A 20303-nucleotide genomic window follows, 5' to 3' on the forward strand; every position below is an offset into this window, starting at 1 on the left:
TGCTGAATTGTAGAGTAATTGAGATGGTTAAGGAAATCAGTTTCCCAAGTACATCTTACTTTTTGGGGGGTGTGCTGGTAGGTAGAGTTATGTGTCCCTGGCTAGGCTGGAGCTTTCTATGTGGACCAGACTAGCCTCGAACTCTCAGAGAGATCAACCTTCCTCTGCTTCTTGAGTGCTGGGATTAAAGGCGTGTGTCACCATGTTTGGTTACATCTTATTATTTTTGTACTTTAAATTTAGTCACAGCCACAGAATAACATAGAGATGTTATTTCATCACTACAGTTAGTTGATAAGAAAGGAAAAAATGTTAATAGATATTAAAATAGAGAGCAGTATTACTTTTTGGCCTAACATAAAATAATTAAAGCAATGGAATTTGTTTTCTTTTGAAAACGCTGAACTTGAAATATTTACATAAAGTGGTAATTTTTGTCCTCTCTAGTTTTATATCTTAAACATTATTGAAAACTTAGTTTTCTTTGGTTTCATAATTAGTTGTGAAGTGAAACTATTTTCTCCCTACATTGTCAAATGTTTATGATTGTAACTTTGCTTTTCAGCTTGTGATGACCAGCCTACAATCCATTCTTGAAAATGTGGATACACCAGAATTACTTTGCAAATGTGTTAAGTGCATTCTTTTGGTGGCTCGATGCTACCCTCATATTTTCAGCACCAATTTTAGGGTGAGTTTCTTATTCCCAATTTATTCCCATCCCACCTGTTTTTGATAGTGGGATGATTTTGTGAAGTGGGGGCATCAGATAGTAAACAAGCTTCTTAGCCTTTGAATATAATCAGTGATGTTTTAGAAGAAAGGGGTTAATTGTTGCAGTAATATCACAACAGGGGTGATGATGACAATGATGATAATGTTTTTATAAAAAAGTAACAACTGCATTTTTTCCCCTGACATTAATACCTTTGGTATAGAAGAGAAAACATTGCCTCAGTCTCATGACTACAGTTTGTTTTTTTCCTGCCTCTCCAACTCCCATGTCAGGTAGATTGAACAGCTTTTTCTAGGGTCTTTTAATGTGATGTGATCTCCCTGATGACATAGCAGTAAAACCTTAAAATGACTGGCCTCCTCTTTTTGTCCCCATCAAGGATACAGTTGATATATTAGTTGGATGGCACATAGATCATACTCAGAAACCCTCCCTCACACAGCAGGTATCTGGTAAGTCTTAGCTTATGTCAGCCCTGTAAATACTGTGCAAAGAAGTGTTGGTCTGACCTAGCAAAAAGGGTACTTCAGGAAGATATATTAGATATATAAAATATATAAGTGAATGTCACTGGGTAGCTCTGTTGATCTTCAAAGCAAAAGTACGTAGTAAATAGGTTAGGAGAAATCCAGATTACAGTGTTGCACTGTGAAAGAATTTAAAGACAATATCCGAAGTTGTCTATGTTTAGCAAGAAAGTCAAGAGGTTGGAATACCCTGAAACCTAGAAGATAAGATTCTGGTTTTTTGTTTTGTTTTTTCTTTTCTTTTCTTTTTTTTTAAATGTGCATTAGTTTTTTGCCATGGGTGTTAGGTCCCCTGGAAGTGGAGTAGTTATAGACTGTTGTGAACTGCCATGTGGGTGCTGGGAATTGAACTCAGGTCCTCTGGAAGAGCAGTCAGTGCTCTTAACCGCTGAGCCATCTCTCCAGCTCCCATTTATTGTTTTTATTGTTGCTTTTATGATCATTTTAAATGAGCCACAAACAATTGGATGATTGTCATCTGTGATAGAGAACAAATGATAATTCAACTTGTTTGCACACACCTGCTTGTTCCACATGGTACAGTTTCTCTCCTCTGAATCTTTGGTATAATAAGTTTTGAAAAGTGTATGCCAATTCGAATGGATGGTGTTATTTCTGCCATGAAGTCAAATGAACAACATCATGGCCTGGGATAGAAAGCTAGATTGATAGTACATTTTAAGTTGTGTGTGTGGGGGTGGGGTGGGGTGGGTGGGGTGTGTGTGTGTTGGGGGGGTTGGTGGGGTAACATAGATATTAAATCTGATGAAAAATGATACAAGATTTACAAACTGATTTCTGAAGGATGTGAATTTCTATAACATTAAAAGAGGCTTGATTAATCACCAGTGTGCTTTTTAGTGGCAGTTCTAATGGTACAATACAGGGCATGTTTTAAGACTAAATAGCTGGAAAGCAGGGTTCATTTTTACTTTTGGTAATCCCTCCCACACCTTTTTCCCCCCTGTCTCTTCAAAATTTCTTCCATGATGTCAAGGGTGGTTGCAGAGTTTGGAGCCATTTTGGGTAGCTGACCTTGCATTTTCTACCACTCTTCTTGGTCAATTTCTTGAAGACATGGAGGCATATGCTGAGGTAAGTTGTAGAAAGCCAAGTTATAAGCACAATTAGATTTATTTTACAGATAATTAAGATTGTCAGACATTTAAGCAGAAATTATACGATTATTGAGATTGTTTTTTTAATTTATTTTATTTTTGCTGTTTTTAAGTAACCAGAAAGTATATGCCTAATATTATGCAAAGTTTAAATGTTCTTGATAGCAGGTATTTATCTTAAAGGCAAATCCTATAGTTCATTCCTATTTTATTTTATTTATTTTTGTTACCAAAGGTCGATTGATATAATTTAGAACTGAAAAACACCCCTAAACATGCAGGCAGGCCTCGAGTATTCAGAGGCTCTCATATCATGGTGTGGAGGACAAGCCTTGACTTTATTCCACTGATGCAGCTGTGTGTGAATGTGGCGGCTTTCAGGGGGCTTCCTGCAGCCTTTGCCCTTGCTGCTGGCCCCACTGCTATGGCTTAAGCCTTTGTTGTCTTCATGGAAGTGCCATGGTTCCTGTTTGGCTGTCCGTATACTCAGTTTGCTTTAGTTCTTTGCTACTTCTAGTCAGAATTTGTTCATTATTCTACCACTTTCATCACTGATGTGCTTGTTTGCTTTCTTCAGTAAAAAAAAATAACAGAATATTATTTTCATATTTTTCTTTTGTCCCTTGAGACATACAGAATGCCGGTCCCCCCTTACCTATAGAGATTAATCTTTCAAAAACTACCCATTTTCATAGATAGAGACACTTCCCTTAGGCATTTTTAATACTGCTTCTCTTTCTCTCTTTTTTTTGGGGGGATACTTAATTATTTATAGAAATATGTTAATTCTAACACCCAATCTTAATAATTCTCTTTGGGTACATTTTATACTTTCAATTAGATTTTAAGTCTGTAGAGTAGGTCTTCAAATTTCTAACCCCTTTCCTTTCTCAGTGCATACTAGTAATATATTCTTAATTTGTTGGTCAAAAATTGTAAGAATTTAGTAGAATACAAATTTAGGAATGCCAAAACTTTGGTGTGCCTTTTGTACTTATACAACAATATAATAGATGCATAAGAATTTGTTTTTTCCCCAACATCTACTGTATTGGTGCAGATCATTTCCATAATTTCCCTGGTTTTGTGTGGAATGGTTTATAGAGAACTTTAGGCATATGGAGTCCTATGTTTCCTTTTTTAGGCTAAAATTTCTCTTAATTGATAATCTTTTCTAGGGCCAGGTGTGGTTGAACACACCTTTAATTCCAGGACCTGGGAGGCAGAGTTAGGCAGATATCTGTGTGTTGGAGGCCAGCCTGTTCTACATATTGAGTTCCAGGCCAGCAGGACTGCTTAGTGAGACCCTGTTTTTACAAAACAAAACAAAACAAAAACCTGCTAAAATTAAGTGACTTAAAGTATTGGAAGACTTATCGGATAAGTCTTTGCTACTCCAGAGGCTGAGATAAGAGGATCGATGGAGCCCAGAAGTCTTGGCAACATAATAGACTCTTTCAAAATAAAGTGTTGGGGGTCGGGGAGAGGAGATTAAAAAGAAATAGGAGCTAGAATGTAGCTCACTACAGAGCCCTTGCCTAGTATGTGCAAGGGCTTGGGTTTGATGATTGGTTACCAGCTTATAGCAATAAAGCCAAAACAAACCTCAGTGTACTACTGTTTCAATAAGAATGTTGTATATTTACATCTAGGACCTCAGCCATGTGGCCTCAGGGGAATCAGTGGATGAAGATGTTCCTCCTCCATCAGTGTCATTACCAAAGCTGGCAGCACTTCTCCGAGTATTCAGTACTGTGGTGAGGAGCATTGGGGAGCGCTTCAGCCCAATTCGGGGTCCACCAATTACTGAGGCATATGTCACAGATGTAAGTGTCTTAAAAGCCAGGTTGTGTTGTAAGGGCCCTCTGTACCCAGTGAACTATATTAACCTTTTGTATTAAATGTGTTTGTGTCTGTTTACTTCCTTATTTAGAAAAGTAGGGAAGTCTTCTTATCAACCACCATCCTCACCCCACCAAGAAAGGGCCACTCTGAATTCTTACACACCCTTGACATTTCTTTAAGGAGTTCCTTCACAGATGCATGTATTTTTATTTTTATATTCTTTGGTACTGGGGTTGAACCTAGTGCCTTGTATAGGCTTTATTCTCACCTGCACCTTATAAAGCACCAAACTTTTCCCTCAACCTGCACTTACTATTTTTAATATATAATTTTAAAACTTTAAAATTAGTACTAACTTTTCTTTAAAAATTGAGTCTCCTTTTAGCTTTCAGCACAATAAGAATAATACATAGAGAACGTATCAGAGATCATTTTCTTGGGTTGATTGTGTAGTTTGTAGTAGAACCTTTCCTTGCATGGAAACCCTGAATGCTATCCCTACTGCTTACTGCAGTGAAAATAAACTGGTCATTTTCTTTGAGCATGACAAGATGAAACTCAGGAGTCACATGATTATATATTCTTTGATGTAAAAAAAAATGCAATTTTAAAATATCAGCCTGAAGCCAGGTATGAGAAGTGACCAGAGTACTGCATTTGAGTGATCAATGCATGGTGTAGTTTAGCAGAGAGAAATGAGCCCTGAGCAGTGCTTTGGAGTGAGGAGGGAGATGCATGTGTGGCAGCCAGGGAAGACGTCTACATGACTGAAGTGGTCAGGCACAGTGCCGGCTTTTTAGGAACATAAATAACTTTGGACACATTGCTAGATGAATAAAGTATTGTGTAATCCTTGTTAAGGTAGGTGTGTACTAGAGCAGAAGTATCAGATTATATATATATATATATAACTAAGCTTGTATGTTGATAAAGAAATCTTTAAAATGGCTTCATTTCATTTCTTTCTTCCCTTTTTATTACTTAAAAGGTTGTTATTTGAAGAGTGAAGTAAAGACAGTTAACTCAAATGCAAAACAAAAGGAAAGGATCATAAACTTTCTCAGAATAGTTACATTTTAAATATGTTATGAAGGCCTTCAATTTTGGCTTTTGTGAATAGCATTAATGAAACTTACATATTTAAAAGACAACTCACTGGGTATTATTGATTGATTGTTATAAATCTGTGATACTTTTTAGCATGAACTTTTCCATTTTTTAAAAATGTTATTTGAAATTTAGTACATAAATACTGTTGCAATTTAATGATTTCTGTGTATGTATATATGTCGGAAATTATCTGGTTTTTATGATCATTAATTGGATTGTGCACATCAGGAATTCTTATCCTGAGAAAGAACTTCTAGGACTCAATGGTAGAGTACTTGGCTACCATGGTCATTGATACACAAACTTTACTATTAGCTTAAAGCAACTTTAGTATTTATTTTGAAAAGATTGTTAAAAATCCAACATCTAGCTGAGTGGTGGTGATACACGCCTTTAATCTCAGCAATTGGGAGGCAGAGGCAGGTGGATCTCCATGAGTTCGAGGCCAGCCTGGTCTACAGAGTGAGTTCCAAGACAGCCAGGACTGTTACACAGAGAAAGTGTCTCGAAAAACCAAAACCAAATACCCCCAAAACTATAAAAACGAATTGACCAGCCAAATAAACAAAAAAATCCAAGATCTGCATTTAAGCAGATGTGATCCTGACATTTCTAAGTGTGCTAAGTTGTGGTGTATATCAGTAATTATAAAGATACTAAACTTTAGCCATTTGATAATTTCTAGGAATAGAGGAAGACTGTAAGTGAACTCAAGGGGGACAAATTCCATTTCTTGTCATGATAGTAGTTTGGAATACTTTTTAGCCAAGATCTTTTTTTATACTGTATTAAAGATGTCCTTATTAGTTACCAAGAATTAGAGAATCAACTGTGACCTGTGTGGAGGTACACATCTGTAAAGACAATCTAGGTTAGCCTTTGTTCCATCTCAATCAAAAAGGAAAAAAAAATTGCCAAACAATAAGACTGTTAAAAAGACAGATAATTTTGAGTTGAAGCTGCATTAAATAGCAAATAGTGGTGTAGAGAAGCTTGTGTTTAAAAAGGTGCTTGTTTTCCCCATTTGCAGGTTCTATACAGAGTAATGAGATGCGTGACGGCTGCAAACCAAGTGTTTTTTTCTGAGGCTGTGTTGACAGCTGCTAATGAGTGTGTTGGTGTTTTGCTCGGCAGCTTGGATCCTAGCATGACTATACATTGTGACATGGTCATTACATATGGATTAGACCAACTGGAGAATTGCCAGACTTGTGGTACCGATTATATCATCTCAGTCTTGAATTTGCTCACATTGGTATGTGAATTACTCCTTCTGTTGTTTTAAATCGTTTTTGTAGTTGATATGGAAGAAATTAAAGAGCTTTGCTTCATGTGTTTTAAGAACGGTTTTGCTTTTATCTTTTTAAGAGTCCATTGATAACTCATTTTTCTAGTTCGGTGTGCTTTTTTTTTGTTATCAAATTGCCTTTAGTGTTTGGTAGCTCACTTTAGTCTTAACTTCTCTGACATTGTATTGATGACATTTCGCACTTTGCCAGAGACTTGCTAGTGCACCTGATAAGTGCTATATGGGAGAAGGTGCTTGACTACTTTCAAAAACCTGCTTATATTTTATTTCTTAGAAAAAAACTAATATATGATTATTTTACTTAATTTCTTTTCCTTTTATTTATTAGCCGTTTTTAACTGCTCCCTTTAAAATATAATGGAATAATGAGTCTTTATACTTAGTACTTAGCTTCTGTAATTAGAAACGCATGTCCTACCTGGCTCACGTAGGCTGTTGATTGCCTCCTCCTGGCACTTGATCCAATTTTAGTATTTTAAAGAACTCCTGGTCCTCCATGGTTTTGCCTTTTTTAAGAATTGCCAACCAGGTGGTGGTGGCGCATGCCTTTAATCCGAGCACTCAGGGAGGCAGAGGCAGGTGGATCTCTGTGAGTTCAAGGCCAGCCTGGTCTACAGAGTGAGTTCTAGGACAGCCAGGGCTACACAGAGAAACCCTGTCTTGGGGGGTTAAAAAAAAAAAAAGAATTGCTGACTATGTAGTCCTTTTATATTGACATTTTTTCACTTAGTAATGTGTATTTAAGGTTATTCTTGCCTTTTTGTAACTTAAGCTTATTTTAAAATTTTGTGTTTTTAGATTGTTGAGCAGATAAATACAAAACTACCATCATCGTTTGTAGAAAAGCTTTTTATACCATCATCTAAACTGCTATTTTTACGATACCATAAAGAAAAAGAGGTATGGAATACATGGATAACAACAAGTGAATTACTTCAGACATTGAAAAGTTGGACTTCTGTTGCTTAGCAGACTATGTCAGTATGAAAGAAACACTTGATATTGAGTATAAAGGGATTATAGTGAACGCTTTAGGTTAATACGTATTATACTAGTACCTTCATGAATGAGGTACCTAATAACCTATTAAGAGTACCCACAATTTACTTTTATTAAATTGATGTTGGTAAATTTATGTAAAGGCAATGAGGCAGATTTATTTCTAAAGGTATAAATTTAAAAGAATTACATGCATTAAAAATAAGGCCGGGCGGTGGTGGCGCACGCCTTTAATCCCAGCACTCGGGAGGCAGAGCCAGGCGGATCTCTGTGAGTTCGAGGCCAGTCTGGGCTACCAAGTGAGTTCCAGGAGAGGCGCAAAGCTACACAGAGAAACCCTGTCTCGAAAAACCAAAAAAAAAAAATAAATAAATAAAAAAAAAAAATTACTAAAAAATAAAAAAATAAAAATTACTAATTACTAATCAGCTGATACTCCAAACTGACTATAGACTTAGGTAGATAGGGGAAAATCAGGCTTAATCTGGTTTTGTATATGTGTTGGTATTGACTTAAAAAAAAAAAAGGGGCCCTGCAATGCTTCTTGAGAAATTTCACATTGGCAATTTTTAGAGCATTCTTTCTTTATAATAAGTCCATAGAGCTTTGTAAAAAGCTCACTGATATATAGGGTACTTAAGGTTGGTCTTGTAAAATGAAGCTTTTGGGTGTTGTGGACTGTGAGTATCTAAATCTTGAATGCTTATCTCCCTAGCATGCTGCATATAATGATTTTTAACTACTTCCTTGAATTTTTTTGTAGGTTGTTGCTGTGGCCCATGCTGTTTATCAAGCAGTGCTCAGCTTGAAGAATATTCCTGTTCTGGAGACTGCCTATAAATTAATTTTGGGAGAAATAACTTGTGCACTAAACAATCTGCTACACAGTCTCCAGCTCCCTGATGCCTGTTCTGAGATTAAACATGAGGCTTTTCAGAATCATGTTTTCAATGTTGATAATGCCAACTTTGTAGTTATATTTGATCTCAGTGCCCTGACTACAATTGGAAATGCCAAAAACTCATTAATTGGGGTGAGTCTTTAATTGTAAAGACTTAGTTATTTATGCATTTTGTGTTATTTTCTGTTTTGAGGCAAGTTTTGCTGTGTGGCCCAGGTGGGCCTTGAACTCATTGTGTTTTTGCTTTAGTTTCCTGAGTACTGACCAGGACTACTGGCATATAACACCACTCCTGACCATAAAGACTATCCATGGTTAAGCCCTTTCCACCCTTTCCTATATCGTTTACTTCTTTTTTGTAGCAGAGTATATATAGACCAGATTAACCTCAGATGCTGAGATTATAGGCATGTATTTTCGTGTCCATTCATAACCTCATATATTTTATTTGTGGGACAGGGCCAGAGTTCAACATTTGGCACCTTTTCCCCCCCCCCTTTTTGGTTTTTTGAGACAGGGTTTCTCTGTGTAGTTTTGGTGCCTGTTTTAGCTCTCACTCTGTAGACCAGGCTGGCCTCGAATTCACAGAGATCCACCTGGCTCTACCTCCCAAGTGCTGGGATTTGCCCTATTGGTACCTTCTTAAATTGCTCTCCATCTTAATTTTTGAGATAGGATCTCTCATTGAACCTGGGCATCACTGATTCAGCTAGTTAGTCTGTCTCTTGAGAGCTGAGATTGCAGATGTATGCCTACTTTATGTGGGTGTTGGGGATCTGAACTTGTGTTTGCGTAGTGAGCACTTTACCCACTGAGCCATCTTCTCAGCCTAGGCTCATATTTCTTTCTCTCTCTCTCTCTCTCTCTCTCTCTCTCTCTCTCTCTCTCTCACTCTCACTCTCACTCACTCTCACTCTTTATTTCTCTCCCCTTCCCCTTCTCTCTCCTAAAACAATAATAAAAACAAATGGGAAGAATTTTCAGCCAGATGTGGTAGTGCATGCTTATAATCTGAGCACCTAGAGGGTGGAGGCAGGAGGATTGTTAAGTTCTAGACCAGCCTGCAACTAGATATTAGTCTGTACAGTGAGACACTGTCAAAAAATGAAAAGTTCTTTACCCCTCCCTGGGGATTTTTATTACAAAATTAATAGTTGTTGGGGGAGAGAGAGACTTTGTGTGTGTGTGTGTGTGTGTGTGTGTGTGTGTGTGTGTGTATCCTCTGATAAGGTGCTCATGTTCCTATAAACAATATTAATAAATTTGTTGGGTCTTAAAAAATAAAGACACACAGTTGAAGTAGAGAGTTTGAGAAGAAAAGGATTAGTAGGGGATCATAGGGTAATGGAGGAGGGGTGAATGTGATCAAAATACATTACATACATGTATGACGATGTCCTAATAAAAACACCTACATATATAGAAACATACCAGGTGTGTGGGGAAGGAAGAAGTTTAGGTATTTAACTAAGTGGCAGAGTCCCAATATTACAAAAAGTAAAATGATAATACTATATTTGAAGTGGCATCATTTTTCACCCACCCACCCCATCCCCACCCCCTGCCGCCTCTTTGATATAGCTGTATAGTTCTGGCTGGTGTAAGACCTAAAGAGATCTGCCCACCTGTGCCCTGCTTCCCAAGTACTAGAATTAAAGACGTGGTAACACATCTGGCTACCTCCCCTGTTTTTGATTTTATAATTACTAGTTTATGTATTTCTTCCTTCTATTGGACCATACAGAAACAATAATTTTAGGAGAGAGAAATGTTCTATAATAAATGATAACATTTCCTTACAAGATGACTCGATGCTTGTGCTTGCTTTCTCTAGCTTGTGTGGTCAGAGTACCCACACTGTCCCATAGATGCCCCTTCTTCTCTGCTACTTTCTCCTTACATCTGAGGCCTGTGGGAAACTCCCTTCTTAATACACCTAATTTTAATTTTTGAGGAATTCATGTCCTATATAGATTGGCAAAGCTTTATGTGTGATGATTTGGCAGTCTGAAAAAGCAATGGGTGAGGCAGGTAGTCAGGTGGAGCATTGCATCTTAGAGGAAAAGGAATGGGTGGAAAAGGCTTAGAGGCAGGATTGCTGGCTTTGTTATTGAGCAAGATACCTTGCCATTTGTAATATGCTAATTGAGGAAATGTAGGCTACTGTATCAAAAGAGTACAAAGGGCTTTGCTTAAACCAAACAGACGTCAGCAAACTGGCCCTTTGCCTCAAATTTAGTTGTGCACCCATTTCTTTCTTTTGTTTTAAATAGCTTGATTGAGGTATACTTAACTATGTATATTCCCTTTGTAAAGAAAGCTGTATTAGACGCAGCCAGCTACTCCTTGTTATGGCTGATGCCTCATGACAGTGGATAGTTGAGGTATTCCTGGATTAAACAGATGCCACTCAGCATAACTTGAGAAACTGATTGCTGGAATACCCTAACTTTGTGTACTAGACAATTTCCAAGTTTCAAACCATCACTTTAGGTTTTCAGTGTCTTAGCACACTTGATTCTAAAGGTAGGTTGTTTGTGTATGCTTGTGTTTGTCTTGGGGGAGCCATAAATATATTTTGTTTTTACCTTGGCAGATGTGGGCACTGTCTCCAACTGTGTTTGCATTACTGAGTAAGAATCTGATGATTGTGCATAGTGACTTGGCTGTTCACTTCCCTGCCATTCAGTATGCAGTGCTCTACACCTTGTATTCCCATTGTACCAGGTACTGTGCTCACAGGTCCTCAGAAGAAAAAAGCAGGAAATGTTTGTTTTTTGAGTTTGTTGTCTTCATGTGATGACAGCTGAAAAGATGGTCTCCACTTTGTCTTTCAGGCATGATCACTTCATATCCAGTAGTCTTAGCTCTTCATCCCCTTCCTTATTTGATGGTGCCGTGATTAGTACTGTAACTACAGCCACAAAGAAACATTTTTCAATTATATTAAATCTTTTGGGAATATTGCTAAAGAAAGATAATCTTAACCAGGACACAAGGTACCTAAGTAATTTTATAAAAATAATACTAATTTCCTAAATTTATTAATTCTTTGTGATTTGAGGCTAAGAAATGTAGATTACAGCTTCATTGTGAAGTACTTGATTGGTTGTTACTTGATTTTTGTGTACCCTGCTAGGCTCTACTTTGGGGAGATTTTCCTGTGGCACTCTGCTGCTTTTCAGAAACAGACTACCATGATGCAGAAAGAAATTTCTCTAGACTTAGCTTTTTCCTTGTAGATTTATCTTACATTTAATTTTGTATTTTTTTGTGTGTGTGTATCTGGAATGCAGTGCTCTTGGAGCCTTGTGGTAGGAGGTTCCCCTGGCACTGGAGTAACAGATTGTTGTGAGCTGGCTGATGTGGGTGCTGGAAACTGAACTTCAGTCCTCTGCAAGGGCAGTGTGCACTCAACTACTGTGCAGTCTCTCCAGCTCCAGCCTTTAATTTTTTTATTACTTGTTGGAAAAATCAAAAGAAAACTGATAGAAGAAGAAAATGTCTTGTGGTTTTTGTTTTTTGTTTTAATATAAAGCCAACTGTTTATTTTATGTTTCAGGAAATTATTAATGACATGGGCTTTGGAAGTGGCTGTATTAATGAAGAAGTCTGAAACATATGCACCTTTATTCTCCCTTCCATCTTTTCATAAATTTTCCAAAGGCCTTTTAGCCAACAGTAAGAGACTTACGTTTTAATTTTGTTTACCCTTTAAAAGAGAATATTGGTTAATGGGAGAATGTAGTTACAGCATCCTACCATGAAGTGAGTAGTCCCTATTTTAATGCCATATATAGTAGTCGTGATTATTTTTCATTCTTACTATTTGAAAAGTAATTGAAGTATTTGTCAAATTTTCAACCTTATATTAGTTTATTCTATGAACTTGAAAGTTTTTTCTTAGAAGAAAGTTTATATGCAGAGTGGTTAACTTGAATTTTGTTGAATATTAATTTCCTAGGTGTTTCTGCCAATGAGGAGTCCAGGCAAGAGTAGGATGTAGTCCATGCTTCCTGTTTGATGAGTGAATGAGTGGGTGAGTGAATGAGTGAATAGATGAATGAATGAATGGGTTCAGAACGTTATGGTAGACTGACATATACTTTTAGGGGTGCAAACTGAAAGTAACTTTCCTTTTTAATAATAGCTCTTGTTGAAGATGTGAATATCTGCTTGCAAGCGTGCAGCAGTCTCCATGCTCTGTCCTCTTCCTTGCCAGATGATTTGCTACAGAGGTATGGACCAGAGACCGATTCTTTGACTCTGGCTGAAATGGCATGGGAATGCTACCACACCTGCTTTATTTATTACTTTTTATAGGTGTGTTGATGTCTGCCGTGTTCAGCTTGTCCATAGTGGAACTCGTATTCGACAGGCCTTTGGAAAGCTGTTGAAGTCAATTCCTTTAGATGTTGTACTAAGGTATAACTGTTTTGGTGACTATATTTTCATTACTTTGTAATTGTCTACCATAGGGAAAGATTAATCAACATGTTTAGTGCATTAATTTTACATATTACATGGTACTTCTTAGTGATCAAAGAAATGTTAAAGGATGGTTTTGGAGACCTAGAAAAAAACATTTTTTAATGATCTTTATCATCTTTTAATAAATAGTGTAGAATAATTCATGTAGTACCCAAAATTCATTACTTTTTTTTTTTTTTTTAAAGGCAGGGTTTCTCTGTGTAGCCTTGGCTGTCCTGGAACTCACTCTATAGACCAGGCTGGCCTCAAACTTAGAGGGTGTGGGAACTCAGAGAGTGTGTACCACTGCCACCCAGTGGGTTAGGCTTTTTTTTTTTAAAGGGACTTACTTTTGCTTTGCCTGTGTGTATGTCTCTGTACCATTACTCGTATGCCTGGTGCCTTCTGAGGCAAGACAAAGGTATTGGATCCCCTGGATGTTGAGTTGCACATGGTTTTGAGCTGCCTTGTGGATGCTGGGAACTAAACCTGGGTCTTCTGCAGAGCAAGAAGTACAGCCATCTCTTCAAACCCAATAATTTAGATATTTAAAAGTTTTGGCTTTTGGTTAAGTTGACTTTGGAGCATTTGTTTTGTTTTTGAGATAGGGTTTCAGTTATCCCAAGCTAGCCTCCAACTTTTTATGCAGCCAAGGAAAACCCTAAACTATCAATCCTCTTGCCTTCCTCTAAGGTGCTGGGATTACAGGTGCACATCACCAGGTTGTTTATTCTGTGAGCAAACCTCGGGTTTTATATGTGCTGGGCAAGCATTCCACTGACTAAGCTACATCCCCAGTGCATAACCTCTCTCCTTTTCCTTTTTTATTTTAACTTTTTTTTTTGAGGCAAGATTTCACTTTCTACTCCAGGATGGTCCCAAACTGGCCTTGAACTCAGGATCTTCCTGCCTCCCAAGTTCTGGGATTACGGATATACACTAGCAGTCTCTTTTAAAAAAGGTTTTATTTGTACTTTGTGTGTGTGTGTGTGTGTGTGTGTGTTCCTTGTAGTTGAATTCCTGGAAGCAGAATTAAGTGCATTGTGAGTCTCCTGTGTGGTACTGGGAACTGAACTCAGGTCCTCTGGAAGACCATCAAGAGCATCGAGTACTCTTAACATTCAGCCCTCTCTCCAGCCTTCTGCACCAACAATTTGAGAACCTTTAAGATTCTAAAATTGTGACTTTTGTTGTTGTTGTTGTTTTGAGACAGGGTTTCTCTTTGTAGCCCTGGTTGTTTTGGAACTCATTCTGTAAACCATGCTGACCTCCAACTGAGAGATCAGCCTGCCTCTGCCTCTTGAGTGCTGGGATTAAAGGCATTGGATACTACTGCTCAGCTTTTTTTTTTAAAGATCTGTTCTAATTACATAAACTTAAGGATATCTAGAATTTGCTATCTAGACAAGGGTGGCCTTACACTCATGGATCTGCTTGCTTCTGCTTCCTTAATATTGGGATTAAAGACATGGACCACCACTCCTGTCGTCCTCTATCCATTTTTAAGCTTTAGTTTTATTTTTTGTTTCCAATGAAGTTACAGTACTCCATTTGTAGACTCTGTTAACCTTCCTCCTGAAACATGTTGCATGATGGTGACTTTTCTGTTAACAGCAATAACAATCACACAGAGATTCAGGAGATTTCTCTAGCATTGAGAAGCCACATGAGTAAAGCACCAAGTAATACCTTCCACCCTCAGGACTTTTCTGATGTCATCAGTTTCATTTTGTATGGGAACTCTCATCGAACAGGGTAAGAAAGACTGATTCTTTCATTAGAGAACAGTACTTCTGATTTTGTTTTTGGGGTTTTTTTTTTTTTTGAGACAGGGTTTCTCTGTTGTAGCTTTGGAGCCTGTCCTGGAACTTGCTCTGTAGACCAGTCTGGCCTCCAACTCACAGACGTCTGCCTGCCTCTGCCTCCCAAGTGCTGGGATTAAAGGCTTGTGCCACCACCGCCTGGCCGAGAACAGTACTTTTAAGCCTCCTCTGTAATACACCCAGATTTGAAAAAACATTCATCCAACGTGCCAGATTGGAAAGTAACATTCTTTGGTGGCTCATTTTGATTTTCATCAGCTTTAGATACTGCTTTGAAGATAGCATTTGTAGAAACAAAAATGGGCTGTGTCTTCCACTGGTGAAATGTGATTGATAGTTAACTGATCTGATTGACATTGAATGCTTTGAAGGAGGGTTGGAGATGATGATATTGTCAAGATGCTCAGTTGTAGTGAATGAAATGAAACCCGGCAGTCAAATTGTTATGAACTGTGTACCCAGTAATTCATTTCCACCACACCCCGGCCTGTTCTTAGGGTGCAGTGGTTTCTTTTAGTTAGAAAAATTGGTTCCTACTCCCATTCCCCTTGTACTTGTTTTGATTATTAAGATGAAGTTGTCATTGTCTGTTACATATGAAACTACTTTTCCCAGGAAGGACAATTGGTTAGAAAGATTGTTCTATAGCTGCCAGAGGCTGGATAAGCGTGACCAATCTACAATTCCCCGCAATCTTCTAAAGACAGATGCTGTCCTTTGGCAGTGGGCTATTTGGGAAGCTGCGCAGTTCACTGTTCTTTCAAAGTTGAGAACCCCACTGGGCAGAGCTCAGGACACATTCCAGACAATTGAAGGTAACAATTTGGGCATTCTTTAAACTTTGTGATGCAGATGAGTTTCTAGGCCTTTTAACTTCAGAAACCATGGCTTTCTTATAACTGATAGAGATTTCAGAGGTGTCTTCCCCCCCCCCCCCCCCCCCCCGTACTGTTTACTAAGTAATTTCTAGACAGGACTTGTAGGATGAGGTTTTATTAAATAATTACATTTGCAATGTGGGTGTCTGTTTTTGTTCAAAAGCTTAGGGGATGCATATGGAACAAACATTTCCCCCCCTAAATGAGAGCTATTTAATCTTTGATTTTTGTTTTATTTTAAATTGATGAGTATATAAATAGAATAATTGGTAAATTGATTTATTAAGAGTTGTCTCTGATTCATAGTGTTGCCTCCTTTGTTTTCAGGTATCATTAGAAGTCTTGCAGCCCACACACTAAACCCTGACCAGGATGTTAGTCAGTGGACCACTGCAGATAATGATGAAGGCCATGGAAGCAATCAACTTAGACTTGTTCTTCTGCTTCAGTATCTGGAGAACCTGGAGAAATTAATGTATAATGCCTATGAGGGATGTGCAAATGCGTTAACGTCACCTCCCAAGGTTGGTGTCCATGGAATATAGTGGTGCTTTGTAACAGATTCATTGTGAAACATGGTGGGATGTACAGGGCTGAGATCACAGTAACCATGTGTATTTATTTTATATGTATTCAAGGCGTCTTCACCGTAATTTGAAGCAGTCCTGAGTTCTTTCCCTTTTTTCCTAAAGGTCATTAGGACTTTTTTCTATACCAATCGACAAACTTGCCAAGACTGGCTTACTCGGATCCGCCTGTCCATCATGAGGGTCGGATTGTTGGCAGGTCAGCCTGCTGTGACAGTGAGGCATGGCTTTGACTTACTGACTGAAATGAAAACAAATAGTCTATCTCAGGTAAGGTGCTCCATTGGGAATACATTTTAACTGTAGAAATTAGGGGTTGGTCTCTCTGATGGAATTCAATCTACAGATAAATTTAGTTCTTTTTCAAGGCTTTTTATCCAATATCTTACAAAACTAATGACTTTTCCAGGCACTTTTCTACATCTAATGTCTTAAAAATATGAAGTTTTTAAAGACTAGGACTTTAGGAATAATTGTAAGAAATTTGTCTGTGGAACACATTCTTAGAGTATTTGGGAAAGTTCTTAATTTAATTAGGTTTAGAATAAATAAATGGAATCCAAAGCAACAGAATTCTTACTCCTTAATAAATGTTTTGTGATGATTTTTAAGCTAAGCTAAGTACTGTGAGAATAATTGTTAAATGTCTACAGATTGTGGCCAGTAGCTATAAGTTCGGTAGAGATTTGAGTTTCAGTGGTATTGAGGTCTGTGACTAATCTTTCTGCCTGCTGTTTCCAGGGGAATGAATTGGAAGTAACTATCATGATGGTGGTAGAAGCTCTGTGTGAGCTCCATTGTCCTGAAGCTATACAGGGAATTGCTGTCTGGTCATCTTCAGCTGTTGGTAAAAACCTTCTCTGGATTAACTCAGTGGCCCAGCAGGCTGAAGGGAGGTAAGTTAGAAGGAAAGCAATGACTGATAAGATTTTTATGTTCAAATCCTTTGTCATGTAAAATAATGAAAATAGCCAGCGTATTTTGAGGATTGAAGCCTGCTATAATCACTTTAGTAGGGGGCATCTTTCATTTGTTTTTTGATTAGCAGCCATACGTGAGTGCTTCACTTAAATAGGAGGTATGAGAAATCATACTGGAAAACAAGTTCTTTCAGTTTCATAAGTGGTTTTAAATGATTTTGATTGAAAACTTTCCACATTTGGCTCTGGTGTACTACTGTATGTTGCTAGAGTGTTTGCTCACAACTCTGTCGATGCATGTGCATGCCTAATGTAAGTTTAAGTAGTTCTTAGGAATTTGGAGAGATAAATAACCACTTAAATTTTGAAAGCTATATAACCTGGTGCCTGTATGTTTTGGTGTGTCTAAAGCTTTATTTTCTTATTGTGGGTAGTTTCTTCCTCTGCTATAGAAACAGTAGTCTATCTACAGAGCTTTATGGCTTTTCTACTCACCAGTATTCTAAAAATATTTTGGCATGTTAAATATAATGCAGTCTGATTTTTAATGGACATCATTACTTCTTTCTGAGTGTATGATAATTTGACATACTTTACTATTGGACATCAAAGTAGTTATCAGTAGTGTCCACTAGTTGTTTTATACTCAGACTGGGTGTGAGGCAGAGGTAGAATTTCCCCTTCCAAATAACTGACTCTTTGTCCAGGTACAAGTCAGGTAATTTATTCTCTCACCATTAATTTTTTTAGAAAGAGATGCATTTGAGTAATTTTAAAAAATAAGACTTGCTTTAATTTGTATTTAAGGTTTGAAAAGGCCTCTGTGGAGTACCAGGAGCACCTTTGTGCCATGACAGGTGTTGATTGCTGTATCTCCAGCTTTGACAAGTCTGTTCTTACATTGGCCAATGCCGGACGTAACAGTGCCAGCCCCAAACACTCTCTAAATGGTGAGCATTCAGTGTTTACATTAAAAATGCCAAAGGTACAGTTCGTTTGTGCAGATAAACTTACCGTATGTTTCTAGGAGTCAGTGATCTATGAAATATTTACAGTTGTTCTCAGTTTCTGTCTTCTTTCTTAATAAAATACCTTTCAGGTGAATCAAGGAAAACTGTGCTGTCCAAACCAACTGATTCTTCCCCTGAAGTTATCAATTACCTAGGAAATAAGGCGTGTGAGTGCTACATCTCTATTGCCGACTGGGCTGCTGTGCAGGAGTGGCAGAATGCAGTCCACGACCTGAAGAAGAACACCAGCAGCACTTCACTCAATCTGAAAGCCGATTTCAACTATATCAAGTAATGGCTGCATCTAGTCAGCATCCTCTGCCCTGTCGATAAGTAGTCTTCCTCTGTGGTGGCAAACACTAAAATTGGTCATATTTACAACAGGAAACCAGCAGTGGGGCAAGGAAGGAGTCTGCTGTGTGGGAAGATAGACTCATTATACATAAAGAGGCACTGCTGTAGAGAGGCTCACACAGGACAGCTGTGTTTCTGAACTACTGTTAAATATGTAAAGAAAGTTTGTTTTAATGGTGAGAGTTTGTGAACATCTATAAGTTTTATTCTTCGTTCTTCTTTAATTAAGCATCTCAAAATTGAGGATTTACTGCATTCCAGACACATGACTTGGGGCAAAGCTCATCAGAATTGGTTTACTGTCCTTGCCTTCCTGGTAACTGAACACATAATCTTTGGGAAGCATCGGGTATAGTATAGCAGGAAAAAATACACTGCTTCTGACTCTTCAAAATACAGAGTGAAGACATAGGAGAAAAAGCCCTGACAAAGGATTAAGTAGATTTGTCTTTTCGGTGCCTCAAGGAAAGCAGTAAAAGTTAGGCATAGACAGTTAAGGATAGCTGTAGTAGATGGCGTGAGAGCAGAAGAAATTAAAGTCTTAAGTTTAAAGTTTTTTTTTGTTTTTTTTGTAGAGGGGGAGATGTTTAGTCAACAGCCGAAAGTATAGAACTGTAGAGTACAGTATGGACATGGGGAGCCTGCTACCAGAAAATTTAATACATATTAGACATGAACAGTTCATCAGCAACCAGTGCTTAACTCTAACCTGAGAAACAACTGATTATACTGTTGTAGTTGGAGCAGAAATGGGGTAAGCCAGCTGACGAACATTTCCATTGCTACTTTCAGACCTAGTGAGAAGAAAAGGGACTCAGTGAAAGGATCAGAGCTAGTGGTGGTGGTGTAGGCAATAATGCCAGCCCTAGAAAAGTGGAGACAGGAGGATGTTCATCTACTTATAGAAATGAGTTCCAAACCAGCTTGTCTGAAACAAGGAAAGAGAGTGTCTTTAGTAGAGATGGGGCAGAGGAGAAGTGTGGAGCTAGTATGAGTGAGGCCTCTCATCTTGGCATTGGAATGCCAGGGTCATGGAAAATGGCTGCAGAAAAGGAAGTAGTTGGAATTCTTTTAGGGAAGGTAAATGAGTTTTATAGAAAACAAAGGGTTGGGAGATGTCTCAGTGAAAGAGTCAGGGCTAAGGTACAAAACTGAGATGAGGGCTGGAGAGATGGCTCAGCAGTTAAGAGCACTGGCTGCTCTTCCAGAGGTCCTGAGTTCAATTCCCAGCATCCACATGGTGGCTCACAACCATCTGTAATGAGATCTGGCACCCTCTTCTGTATATATAATAAATAAATCTTTAAAAAGAAAAACAAACAAAAAAAACTGAGATGATAGGAGACTTAGAGGAAAGTGTACAGGCTCTCTGTGGAGTGAGAGGCCAGCTGGTGGGATTCAGTGGCTTGGGAGAGAGCAGGTGTTGAAAACATATTGTAGAATCTACTGCCAGTGTATTAACAGGCCCATAGAAAGAGGAAGGAGACACAGAGAGGTGAGCAGGCTCAACTGATGGTCATGTCTAGTACTTTCCTGATTGCCACTCCAGCTGTAGTGTTACTGAGATGGGAGCCACATCAAGATGAAATGGTATTTGGCCTCTAAAAACCATTTCTTTGGACAGCTGTTCTCTTCTAGTGCTTGTTCTTCCCATATCACCAAGGTTACACAGGGCTGGTGAGGCCTAACACAAGCTGATGGGCATTTTAATTACAG

General features: G+C 38.2%; 1 protein-coding gene across 5 annotated transcripts in view; it reads left to right on the forward strand.

Moving 5' to 3' along the window:
• The window catches only part of Smg1 (SMG1 nonsense mediated mRNA decay associated PI3K related kinase), a 104515-nt gene that overhangs the window by 37148 nt on the left and 47064 nt on the right, over positions 1–20303 (forward strand). For 4 of the 5 annotated variants that reach the window (XM_052713868.1, XM_052713865.1, XM_052713867.1 and 1 more), the window contains 19 exons: positions 566–691; positions 1116–1188; positions 2261–2358; positions 4034–4207; positions 6367–6591; positions 7444–7545; positions 8408–8677; positions 11142–11272; positions 11383–11544; positions 12108–12226; positions 12696–12783; positions 12869–12970; positions 14630–14770; positions 15454–15653; positions 16044–16240; positions 16409–16573; positions 17045–17199; positions 18031–18173; positions 18323–18524. In XM_052713868.1, coding sequence (XP_052569828.1) covers positions 566–691; positions 1116–1188; positions 2261–2358; positions 4034–4207; positions 6367–6591; positions 7444–7545; positions 8408–8677; positions 11142–11272; positions 11383–11544; positions 12108–12226; positions 12696–12783; positions 12869–12970; positions 14630–14770; positions 15454–15653; positions 16044–16240; positions 16409–16573; positions 17045–17199; positions 18031–18173; positions 18323–18524 — 2873 coding nt within the window. Of the gene's footprint in view, positions 1–565; positions 692–1115; positions 1189–2260; positions 2359–4033; positions 4208–6366; positions 6592–7443; positions 7546–8407; positions 8678–11141; positions 11273–11382; positions 11545–12107; positions 12227–12695; positions 12784–12868; positions 12971–14629; positions 14771–15453; positions 15654–16043; positions 16241–16408; positions 16574–17044; positions 17200–18030; positions 18174–18322; positions 18525–20303 lie in introns of those variants that run through there. The other variant, XM_052713870.1, reaches the window with a different exon arrangement.

The sequence above is a fragment of the Peromyscus californicus genome, unplaced genomic scaffold (assembly GCF_007827085.1).
Source record: "Peromyscus californicus insignis strain IS unplaced genomic scaffold, ASM782708v3 Scaffold_4__1_contigs__length_199733344, whole genome shotgun sequence".
NCBI classification, from domain to species: Eukaryota; Metazoa; Chordata; class Mammalia; order Rodentia; family Cricetidae; genus Peromyscus; species Peromyscus californicus.